The 13,090-nt window shown below is 35.0% G+C and overlaps 1 protein-coding gene across 1 annotated transcript; it reads right to left on the bottom strand.

Annotated features, from left to right (window-relative positions):
- Positions 1 to 6,131: 6,131 nt before the first annotated feature.
- Positions 6,132 to 12,079, bottom strand: LOC129794550 (juvenile hormone esterase-like). Its single transcript, XM_055835306.1, has 6 exons — positions 12,038 to 12,079; positions 11,359 to 11,974; positions 10,748 to 11,277; positions 10,572 to 10,682; positions 10,332 to 10,512; positions 6,132 to 6,169 (listed from the first exon to the last, which is right to left on the bottom strand). The coding sequence occupies exons 1-6, from the start codon at positions 12,077 to 12,079 to the stop codon at positions 6,132 to 6,134; spliced, it is 1,518 nt and encodes a 505-aa protein (XP_055691281.1).
- Positions 12,080 to 13,090: the final 1,011 nt, after the last annotated feature.

The following is a 13,090-nucleotide window of genomic DNA, read 5'->3' on the forward strand; positions in this document are numbered from 1 at the left end:
TCAGCTTTATTGTTTTTCTGCTTGTTTTGTCGCATTTATTCAATGCATTCAACGGGGAAATTAATGAAAATATCATGACGTCTATATTGCATATCATGGGGACGTGTTTGTTTTGTCTTAAAACATTCGTTGGGTGGTATCGACGCAAGGAAATACACGAATTGCGTAGAGAAATTGAAGATTTGTTGAAAGTGAATGAAACTGATGAAGATTTAAGACGAATTGTGGTAGAACGTATGAAAGATTCATTGAAACTTTGGAAACTTTGCACCAGGTAAAATAATTATTGAAATAAACAATTAGAAAATTTTATTATTTCTTATTTTTAATTTATTTCTTTAGAATTTTTATAGCACAAAATGTGTCTTGACTTAAAATTTTTTTATTTCAAAGAATTTTTAAAGAAATTACGTCATCTTTTCTTTGCCAGATGGGGCATTCCTCTTGTATGTCTGTGTGCATCAATTTATGCTATTATGGCTCGATTAAATCCAAAAATAGGCCTCATAATGGACATTCCATACACCAATATCACATCATCTGTGTGGAAAGAGGTCCTGCATGACATACCAGGTGTTTTAATTATATCAATGGGGCCTATTTTCATTTCAATAGAGCTCGCTATATTATTCTTGGGCATTCCGATTGCATCAGAAATTGATATTCTTGAAAACTACTTAAAAGTTTACAATGAAAAAATTAAAACGACTCCGCATTTCATGAGAAAACTTATTGAGAAGCATTGCAAGGTTTTACGAAATGTTAATCTGCTCAATGTTACATTTTCTGAGATGACTTTCATTCAATTTTTTGCCAGTATTATAATTTTTCTTGTTGTGTTTCTATCTGTGAGAAAGAATTCAGATCAAATTGAATATTATATGTTATGTGTTGCTGGACAAATGCAACTTCTCCCATTTTGCCTTCTTGGGCAGTATATTAAGGTTAAAACGGATAAACTTTCCGATACTTTGTACTTGACTAATTGGTACGAATTGAGCTTGAAGGATCAGAAAACCTTCTTAATTATACTTGGAATGGCTCAACGGGAGTACGGACTAAAGGCAGCCGGGATGTATGAAGTTAACCTCAATACTTTCGTTAAGGTTTGCCTTATTAATCCTTTTCAGTTTTCTAAAGTTTTTTCTTATTAAAAATTCCTTATTTTTTTCAGATCCTGAAATTATCCTTCTCATATTGTGCTATTCTCTACACCTTAAGCAAATAACTGCTATTCAAATCACCGATTAATTGGTTAGTTTAATTGCATTTGCTACTAGATGTCTCCACTGTGAAAAAAGAGGGACGCCTATTGAAATATTGTCTGTTTTATTAAATTAAACTCCTTAAATTAAATGAATCAACTTAGAATTAATTCTAATTTCTATTGATCATATTTCATATTCAGTTTTATTCCTTTAATTAAAAAAACAATCTTCAGGTCGTTTAATTGGACAAATATTGATTGTTTATTTTTTAATTGATTTAATTGCAAATCAATGCGAAAGTTTCTCTTTCACCTTTTTTTTAGCTTATGGAAGAAAAACTAATTTTCAGTTTGATTTCCTTCCTCGTCGAGTTCGCGAGTTTTTCTTTTGCCAGTTATTTTTTTTCTCTTCAAAATGGCTGTTCAATTGGAAGAATTTACAAAGAACAAAGCATTAATTGATTTTCAAATTTCAGTTTTAACTTTTAATGTGTTCTCTGGTCCACCAAAGGAACGTTTCTGTATTGGATTCATTGGATATTTCAGTTTGGTTGTTTTTCTGCTTGCTTTATCGCATTTACTGAATACATTCAACGGGGAAATTAATGATAATATCATGGCGTCCATATTGTATATAATGGGGGCGTGCTTATTTTGTCTTAAAACATTCGTTGGGTGGTATCGACGCAAGGAAATACACGAATTGCGTAGAGAAATTGAAGATTTGTTGAAAGTGAATGAAACTGATGAAGATTTGCAACGAATTGTGACGGATCGTATGAAATATTCATTGAAACTTTGGAAACTTTGCACCAGGTAAAATAATTATTGAAATAAACAATTAGAAAATATTATTATTTCTTATTTTTAATTTATTTCTTTAAAACTTTTGTAGTACAATATGTGTCTTTTTGGTATTTTCTTAAGAATTTTAACTTTCAAGTATAATCTTTAAAAATGTTACGTCATCTTTTTTTTTGCCAGATGGGGTATCCGTCTTGTATGTCTGTGTACATCAACTTATGCTATTATGGCTCGATTTAATCCAAAAATAGGCATCTTTATGGATATTCCATTTACAAATGTTACATCGTCTGCGTGGAAAGAGGTCCTGCATGACGTACCAAGTGTTTATATGATATCAATGGGGCCTATTTTCATCTCAGTAGAGCTCGCTGTACTATTCTTGGGCATTCCGATTGCATCAGAAATTGATATTCTTGGAAAGTACGCACAGGTTTCCAATGAAAAAATAAAATCAACTCCGGATTTCTTCAGAAAACTCATTGAAAAGCATTTCAATGTTCTCCGGAATGTTAATCTGCTCAATGATACATTTTCGGAGATGACTTTCATTCAATTTTTCTCCAGTATTGCAGTTTTTCTTGTTGTTTTTCTATCTGTGCGAAAGAATACGGATCAAATTGAATATTATATGTTACTAGTAAACCCTAGCCCCCAATCACGTGTGAGCAAACTCCATTTTAAGCTATAAAAGAGGGGCGTATATTAGTCAAGGGGGATGAATAATACGGTACCCCGAGAAATTCTAAAAATAAAAAATCCCGTTATCTGACCCTTCAGCAGGTAGAAAATGGGAAAAAATCAATTTTTCTGTGGGGGCGCTATAAAGGGGGGTTGGGGCGGAATCCCATATAGCGCTTGCAACTCGTATTGACCCCCTCTACCCCCATACCAAATTTCATCCAGATCGGCCCAGCCGTTTAGGAGGAGTTCATGTGCCACAGACAAACAAACATTTCAGCTTTATATATTAAGATGTGTTGCTGGACAAATGCAACTTCTCCCATTTTGCCTTCTTGGGGAATACATTAAGGTTAAAACGGATAAACTATCTGATACACTTTACTTGACTAATTGGTACGAGCTGAGCTTGAAGGATCAGAAAATCTTCTTGATTATCCTTGGAATGGCTCAACGGGAGTACGGACTAAAGGCAGCCGGGATGTATGAAGTTAACCTCAATACTTTCGTTAAGGTTTGCCTTATTAATCCTTTTCAATTTTCTAAAGTTTTTTCTTATTAAAAATTCCTTATTTTTTTCAGATCCTGAAATTATCCTTCTCATATTGTGCTATTCTCTACACTTTAAGCAAATAACTGATATACAAATCACCGATTAATTGGTTAGTTCAATTATATTTGCCAATAGATGGCTCCACTGTGAACATAGAGGGACGCTATATATAAAAAAAACGTTATGAATTTATGTTTTGTTGTTGAAATCTTTCAGAAAGCGATAAAAGCCTGCAACTAAATTTAAAATATTGTAAGATTTTCTTTTAAAGATCTATAAAGTTGTTTTAAAAAAATATATGTAAATGATTATTAAAACAGAATTTGTGAAGAAAATGTATTCTAATATCAAGCAACTGAAATAAATAAATTTCTGCACATAATTTTTGTTTTTAATTAAATTTTGAGATTAATTTTGAATCAATTTGTCTCTTTAATTAATCCTTAATCAATGATGTAAATGTTTAAGTCGCTTTGCTGTTCAATTTAATGCTATTTAGTGAATGTTATTTCACCATAAGAGCTGCATTTGGGATTCATTGCTTGCATGTCAATCTTCTTCTCTCTCTCCGTGGGGGAAATTCTCCTGCTTGACCATTTTGTATGCGACAAATCCTGCCATTTAATAATACGAGGGCGGTGGGGGACCCATTGGAGATTGTGGCACGTGAAGGGTTGAAATTACGTAGCGTGTGTGAGATAATGCAATTGAAAGGCACCTATTTGTAAAATGTAAATTATCTCTCACATTGATTTGCTTGATTTGTAACGTTGCAGGGATTCTGTCCATTTGTCCTTTCCCTTTCACATTTAATACAATAAACTTCCCAAATGCCATTTTCAATACCCAGAGAGAAATTGCCTGTTGACACCTACAAATGAACGAGTGGCTGACTTCCAAACACACCCCTCTGGAGCTGACCTGTGGGATAGTTGGAATTGTAGAAATTAATAGGAAATGTGTGTGGCGGCTAAATGCGGCAGCAGTTTGAGGGTTAACAGAGTCTCAGAGAGAATTTTGAATTGCGCGCGCCTCCCAAAATTATTTTTATGGCTATTAAGTGATGCAAAAAAAAAGAGGCACAAAGTCAGGGGATGGGCTGGCGTGTGCTGCAGCGACACTGAGGCGGAGATTTCCCACAAAGGATGGTCTTCTAAAAGAGATTTGTCAACTTTTCCCCGACTAATCCCGGCCCTTAGATAGCTGCATTTATTTTTTTCTTCACCAAAATCATGGGAAATTTGCCATTAATTATCGTTGATTTTTTTTCTTTTGATTTTTCTTCCGAAGGGGCATTTAACTGTGAGAGATCGTAATTCTAGGGGAAGTATTCAATAAATTTTCACTATATTATTTGAAATGATTATAAAAACAGAAAAAATATTTAAGAAGTTAGTTAATTAGTTGGTGTTCCACTTCGTGGCCAACACCAAGTATTGTAATCGTCGGAAAAACCGACCACCTCAGATCGGGCTCAAACTTGGTATGAGCACGTTTTAGACATCCCACATTACGAAAATGGTGGTGGAAAATTTTTGATCCGGCCGGCCTGCCGGCCTGCCGGTGGTCCAAACTTTGCCTTATAGCTCGAGAACGGTAACAGATAGAGACTTCTGGTTTGAAGTTTTCTATAGAAATGTGGGTGTAAAATTTCATTTTTTCGCATTTTCAAAATCCAAGATGGCCGCCATCCGCCATTTTGAAATACTGTCAACCACTTCCCTTACAGCTAGAGGTCTGAAATTTTAGTATGTTGTAGAGCTGAGTGAGACGTTTTCATCGACAATTCATACTTGAAAATCGGTCAAGCGGTTTAGCAAATATGGCGGCCTAAAGCAAAAAGTGTTTTTTCAATATAACTCGAGAACGGCTTGACCGATTTTGATCATCTTGGTATCAAATGAAAGGTATTGAGAAGCCCTACAACTGTCTAGAACATTCCAAGTTCCAAAAACGTCCGCAAGAGGCGCTAAAAACAAAAACAAAAATTGCCTAACTTTAAGGGGCAATATCTCCGAATCCCCATTAGGCAAATCTTTTAAATTTTGATATGTTGTAGCCTGACTCAACATCTTTCACCAGTCCGAAAATGAAGAAAATCTATGTCGCCGTTTAGAAGATATGGCCATTTGAAAAATTCTTGAATTTGAAAAGTTCTAAGAGCCATATCTCCTGAACTGCTTGTCCGATTTTGCTCAACTTGGTATCAAATTAAAGGTTTTGCAAAACTCTACAACTTTCTAGAACATCAGAAACCTCTAGAACTATTCCTTCATGATAAAAAATGCCAAAAACTGTTTTGGTGAAACAAAAATCCGCCATTTTGTGTTCTAGTGGTGACATTGAAATGTATCGAAACATATGTCAGATTATAGCTTATTTCAATACCTTTCCATAACTAGTCAAGAAATTTCTGTAGGTTTTATAGAACTTGAGATATGACCATTTTTATGCATCAAATTACTGAATTTTACAAAAAAAATCAACTTTGCCTACTAATACTGATCACAAATCGTATTATAACGCATAAACTAACTTCTATACGTTGTGGGACACCAACTCTTATAACTGGACGCGTTATGATTGACTTTATAAAGATTTTTTTTCGAAAGAATAGATAGTGGAACAATTCATAAAGAATTTATGAAAATATTTAATTTATATTTACAAATATTCCGACTAAATATTCCAGTTATTTGCCAGATAACCACCCCTTGCATTCAACGACAATAAGAGAATAATTTAATGATTTTCTTTACAGAATTTAGTCAGATATTAATTTTTCTGCAGTATTCAGAAATACGAGAACTTTACCAAATATTTGACAGATAATCACCCTTTTAATTGAAGAAATTCTTCCAATTTTGGGAAGTTTTCTTTAAGGACTTAAACAGTTAATTGAGCGAATCTTTCCAAAGGATTCCCTACTGTGTGGAATTCCTGTGAATAAAATTAGATCAGCAAAAGGTTTTTGAGAAATCATATAAAAATTGGGGAAAAGCTTGACTTTGGACAACCAAATTGAGGATTTTTTGTGAGAGATTCATATCAATTGTTGTATTTTATGTGCGAGTTGGTGGTGATTGGCATCACCACGGCGGGAGATTTGGGAAGAAGATCCATCTATTTTGAGCCCTCAAATTACTCTCTTCACTCTGCGTTTTCCTACCATTTGGAACGGTTAAAACACACCCCCCACTGGGAGGACAAATGTGTGAAGGGAAATTAAACTTAAGCACTTCTGTTTTGACTAATTTATCATTATTTTCTGTCGAAAATTAAGGGATGAATTCATCAATTCAAGGAATGAAAATTCTTTTTTTTATCTTTTTTTTAAAATTCTTATTCCTTAAATTAACAAAAGTTGAAATGTTTTTTATTTGCAAGAGAATAAAATATTCTAATCCACGATATATGCAAAACCAGGCGCCTCCATCGTTTTTAATACATTATAATTAAACAGAAAATGTCTTGTTTAAGCTTCCTTGGGGTTTGCTTGAAGGTAAATTTCCCTCAAAAACGTTGCTAAATAGTGTTTTAAATATTAATTCAAATTATTAATAAAAGAATTTTAGATTTTCATTCCCAAATAAACTTAAATCGGTTAAAACTAGCAGAAATATATTTCAAAAAGTTGATAAAACTGACCAGAAATTACTTCTGATCCCCTCCTAATTCAAGCTGCTTTTCACGAAAGTTGAGTAATTCCGTGGCTTCTTCTGTAACTTCCTTTGAAGGACTCTTCGGTAGGGTATTGTTTCTGGATGATTTACCAAAGCGCCAAACAAGAGAATCATCAACGGAATCAGGAGCATTTCCTCCCAAAAAGAGTCTTGCAATGAAAGCCATAAGGATTGTTGTGATAACTCCTACTGCAGGATAGTAAAAATAGGATATTCTGTGCAGGAACATTACGTCTGATCTAGAAAAGCCGGGTAAGTTGATTTGACAAAATCTTAAAAAGATTTTTAATATTTTATTCTTACTTTGCGTCACTTGCCGTCAAGATTGGTGCAACGGTTACATTAAACATTTCTTCACAGCCAGCATAGCCAAGGGGTTTAGTTTTGAATGTTAAATCTCCTGCTGCAATAGCCGTATTAGCTGCCCAACTAATCCATCCAACGAGGAACATGCTGCAAATTCCTCCAATCAAGGCGCACTGAAAGTAATATAAAAGAAGGTTTTCTGACTTTTTTTAATATATGTAAAACCTTTCATACCGTTCCATTTATTGATGGAAAGAATATTCCAAGAGTGAAAATTCCCACAGTTGTTCCACTTGCAAGACTCTCGATACTCATTGCAAACTGAGTGATGGTATTGGTCTTCTCAATGATGACAATTAGAGGAATGGCCAGAAGGCCAAAGATAACCACAACACTCCTCAAAATGATGGCCTTAGCACGTTCACTTAGTCTGCCCTTGTAGAAGGGCTTGCAAAAGTCTTCAAGAATCAGTGCAGCCGTACAGTTAAGCAGAGTTGAGAATGTACTGAGGGTTGCACTGAATGTTCCTCCAGTGAAGAGTCCAGAGAGCCCTGGAAGAATATGCGTCATCATAACTACGAGCAGTGGGACTATTTGATCCTTTGCCTGAATAGCTTTTGCCAATTTTGGATCACATTCACTGAAGACAGCAGTTAGGAGGGTACCTCCGAAGAAGCCTATTAGGAACAGGATCAACGTTAAAATGCCAAAAATCCAGGAAGCTTTCCTAGCCATTGTGAGAGTTGGTAGGGAAAGACATCGCTGTACGACTATTTGGTTGCTAAAACCAAAAGCTGCGCTACAGATGCCTCCTATGTAGACGGACCAGAAGGAGATTCGTACAGTTGGATCTGGATTAAAGCTAGAGTAGATCATTTGTTAGAATTTGAGTGAAATTCTCTAGTCAGATCTCTTAAGTTTTCTTAAGATTTTTTTTAATTTCCTTAAAAATTTTTCAATTTTTCTTAAGCAATATTTAGGATTTTCAATATTTTTCAAAGGATTTTTTGAGTTTTCTTAAGCGGAACTTAAGATTTCTGAAGTCAGGCTAAATCGGCCTAAATGGATATTCTCGAAGATTTTTCCTGATCATCTTTGGGCTTTGAGATTTGTAAAAAAAAAAGTAAAAAAAAACATGTATTCAGCCTGATTCAGCCTGACATTAGAAATTTCAAATTTTTTAAAAAAGAGAATTTAAGTTTTTCTTAAGAAAACTTAATACATCTTAAGATCTCTTAACTTTCGCTTAGTAAACAGAGGAAGTTTTAAAAAAATTAAAGATATTTTTAAAAACTTTTTAAAAAGGCTTAAGAACTCTTAACTTTCGCTTATTAAACTGAAGAAATCTTAAGAGAATTTAAAGAAATCTTTAAGAACTTTTAAAAAATCTCAAGAACTCTTAATTTTTGCTTAGAAAACTAAAGAAATTCTAAGTTTCGTTAAAGAAAATTAAAGTAGGTAATCCTATGTTTTTTTAAAGAAAACTTAAGACATCGAAGTGAAATATTTCTTAAGAAATCTTAAGGCTGTTTAACTAGCGAATAAACAAGTAAAGGAATTTTCAAAGGGAAAATTCTTACGTTGGAAATTCGTAACGATCCTTTTCGTAGGCTGTTCGAAATATTCCTGATAGTCCAATTTCACTGGATGTACGGATGTAGCCAATGGTGAAGATGAGGATAACGGAACCAAACATAACGAATGTTTGGAATACATCTGTCCAAACGGTTGCTCTGTAGCCACCCTGTGTTTTAAAACAAAATTAGCAACATAAAAAGACGGTTAATGGGCCTTATTCAGTGACCAAGAAACCTTTAAAATATTTAAATTTTGTACTGAAATTTAAAGATTTCAAACGAATTTCAAGGGATTTTTGGTCGCTGAATAAGGCCCATTGGGCCTTTATACTATAAAAGAAAGACCGACCAAACATGTGTAGATTACAACTATCAAGGCCAAAACTATGCAAGTGAGCTTTACATCAATTCCGGTCACTAAAACATAGATAAGAAAAGCTCATTAAACTGAAGATAATAAACTTTTAATGTGAGTTTTTACTCTGATTGAAGCATAAGCCTGGCATGTAGAGAACAATGGGTAGGTAGAGCGTAACAACGATCACAAAAACAGCCGAAGCGAATACCCTGATTGCTCGATTGAAGCGCTTCTCCAAGTAGTGATACATAGAAGTTATCCCCAATGGATGAATGATTGGTAGGACGATTTTGTTGAAGGCATAAGGCATCAGGACATAATTAAAAATAATAAATGTAAAGTTACTTCCGTAAATGTACATTTCCGTTGAGAAACCAATCAAAGACAGAGCACTGTAGCTGCTACCAATGATACTAATTCCCACAGGAATAACAGATAGTCTGTGAGAAAAATTTAGTAGCCAAAGATAATTCCAGAACTTTTGATGATTTTTTTTTCTTAAGGCTTCATCTTACTTCTTTCCTGCCATTAGGTATTCAACCTCGTCCATATTGTTGCGATTACGGAAACCATGATAGATACCAATTGCAATGGAAATAATGAGTGTGAGAACAACAAGAATGTAGTCAAGGGTACTGAAGGAATTACTAAAATCACTATATTGAACCATTTTCACGTCAAAAGTCAAAGAGAAACTGAGCTGAAATAAATTTATTTTGCACAACTTTTCATTTTATTCTTTACGAGGTAGTTATGAAAACGAAATGATCTTTGTATAAAAACTTTTAAGACTGATTATTGTCGTTTATTGTCAGACGTCTAACCACCATCTATGGAAAAACTTTTTTTTTTTAAAGAGTTTTAGAGTAGTTTGAAAGTTTAGGCAGCTGTCGACATTGCAGTTAACAAGGCCAGACAAATGGAAGAAAATCTAGCTTAGAGGTCAGACAGATCAGGTTATTCTATCCTAACTATTTTAACGTAGCATAAGTATCAATTTCATCCCAAAATTCCACCATTTCTTCGTCAATTTGATTTGTAACATAAATCATAATTTTATCAGAATCTGTTGTTCTAGATCGCTCAAACACCTGACGATCGCAGAATGGATCAGCCGTAGCAGCTTCGCAAGGCCTAAATGTTTGCCAAGTCTTCACTTTGCCAGTTTTGGCAAAATTAACAAAACTTTCCACATAAATATCCACCATTTTGCGCTCTAGAGAATTAGCCTTGAATGGCGGGAAGAAATCTGGTATGGTGAAGAGGAAGAATAGATCATCTGCATGTGCAACTCCTAAATTTACATCCATTCCTGTATTAACTTTGGCGTAAGAAACTGAGCTCTGGAACAAAACAAAAGATTGAGGCATTTATAGTTTAGAGCATAAATTAGTTTTCAAACCTCAAAAGCAAATTCAAGAAGGTAAATGGGATTCAAAGCTACATCAACGTGCTGCAAGTACTGACGCACAGTCCTAATTATAGGCTGATCTAAAAGTCTATCTCCGAACATCTGGAAAGAGATTAATCTCTTACTTAGCAACACAGATGACTTTCAATGCTAAAAGAACAACTAACTTTGTAATATCCTCTGACGTTCGTCTCATCAATGTAATCCTTATCTCCTAGATAGTACTTCATAACATAAGGAGTAGCCTTAGGTGGGAAGCCTAATTGAATTGGTAGAAGATTGTAAATGTCATCATTAAAGGCTTTGAGCAGGCTTGCATTAACAGTAATGGGAACTACGAGAAGTCCTTCATCTCGTGTTGTACTCATAAGAATTGGTTTAGGAGAGAATCGTCCTTCAGCCCAGATTTTCTTTGGATCCTCCGTAAGGAAAGCTCCTTCCCAGTTTCCTTCTAAACAAGGTCTAACGGGTGTTGGGGGGATTTCATAGAAAATAAACATTTCTTCCAGAACTTCAAGGAAGATTTCGGCTTTTTCCTTCTTCAATTGTAACGCAATTTCGATTAACGAAGCTGTGGCCCAATTTTTAATACCAGAACTTCGAGCTACTTGACGAAATTGGGGCTCACTTTTGTTATTGTAGAGAGCCCAGGGATCAAGAGCACAACCACTTATTAGAACAATTTGTTGGAAGAGAGCTAAAAGAAACAATTTTAACAAAAATTTAAATTTTACTGACTTTTGATCTGCTGAAAAAATGTTCGTTAACGTCTATTCACCCTGAGATACAGGATTCATCATATGAAGATGCGCTGCAGCACCTCCTGCACTTTCACCAACAAGAGTTATTGACTTGGGATTCCCTCCGAATGCCTCAATGTTAGAAGCCATCCATTTTAGGGCCATTTGTTGATCTTTAAACCCAAAATTGCCTTTAACAGCTTCATCACCAGAGCAGAGGAAGCCAAGTATTCCAAGTCTGTAGTTTAGAGTCACTAAAATCACTTCTCCGTTATCCATAAAATACTCTGGACCAAACAAACGAGGTTTGGAGGAGAAGGTAAAAAATCCTCCACCATGAAGAAGTACCATTACGGGTAGTTTAGCAGATTTTCTCTTAAGAGGACGGTAAACATTGAGGTACAGGCAGTCTTCGGAGCCAACAACAGGCTGACTTGCTATGTAAACGTTTCTCTGCAGGCAATCATTTCTTGGGTACGAAGCATCCCAATAGCCGTACCAACCACTATGCGGAAGAGGATCTTCAAATCTCAACTTCCCAACAGGTGGTTCAGCATATGGAATCCCATAGAAGGCCTCATAAGGCTTTTCAAGTCCACGCTCATACTTTCCACGAAAACAACCAATTTCATCTGCACAAACTTTCGGTTGAGACTGAATAAATTTTATAAAAGAAAATCTATGAAAATGGTGTCCAATATGAGCATTAATTCCCACTAATAAACATCCTGAGAGAATTAAGAGGAGCTCTAATCTCATTTTCTAATCTTTACTGTCTGAGAACAGGGAATAAACTGAATTAAAATCAATAAATTACGAATAACAAACATATAAACATAAAACTTTAAGGTAAAGAAGTTTTTGCATAAGAAGAGTTTCAAGGAAAAAATTAAAAAAAGAAAAAACATTTTATTACTATTTACTTTTTCTAGCTTCTTTTTCCAGGTATTTGTTGATGTAACTATACAGAGCTGTTCAGTAATTTAGTAGTAGGTACTTTATCTAGTGAAAAATTTAAAATTAATTAATTTTTTTTTTAAATTAATTACTTCTTTATTAGAAAATCTATTATTTTGTTCTTACTGTAGCGATTTATATATATTTTTATATATAATAATTTGTAAGATGATAAATCGGACAAATCTGTGCAATATTGTTGAGATTTAAGTGGGATTTTATCAAATAAAGAAAGAGAATCCCTTCATTCTGACAACAAAAGGAGGGTGTGTGCATTTTCACCCCCCTCATGATAGTTTTGCCTGTCTGTGTACGTATAGAAAGCGCATCTAATTTCGTGAGTACAACCCCGATGGGGATTCCTCTGCCATGGGTTTTGTATGTCATAAATAACGCAACGATATGTGATCAAAATTTGCTCTTCTCAAGAGACAATCCCGGTGGATGGTGGTGGTTGATTGCAATCTCTGTGCCAGAAGTGCTCAACCCCGAGCCAATAATTCTCCTTGCGGTATCACCAACCACCCACCCTCGCGTACCACCCCCAAGCATAAGCATAGACAGGGGTTTGAGTGAGTCGAGAGATAACGCAATATGCACAAAGACTGATTAATAGACACTAAGCGCCCACAAGGGGCCTTGACTCTGCCTTGACTAACCCCTCATACACAGATATGCGTTGAAGTTTAGTTTTAGCCCTGAAAAGGGGTGCCAATACAGACTTTTTTCTACCCTCTGGCAAATTCATCAAACTCCTCGCGCGCGTATCTCTTCTCCATAAACTTTGCTGTGTCTGTATCATTTTTAGTAGGT

The sequence above is a fragment of the Lutzomyia longipalpis genome, chromosome 4 (genome assembly GCF_024334085.1).
Source record: "Lutzomyia longipalpis isolate SR_M1_2022 chromosome 4, ASM2433408v1".
Lineage (NCBI taxonomy): Eukaryota > Metazoa > Arthropoda > Insecta > Diptera > Psychodidae > Lutzomyia > Lutzomyia longipalpis.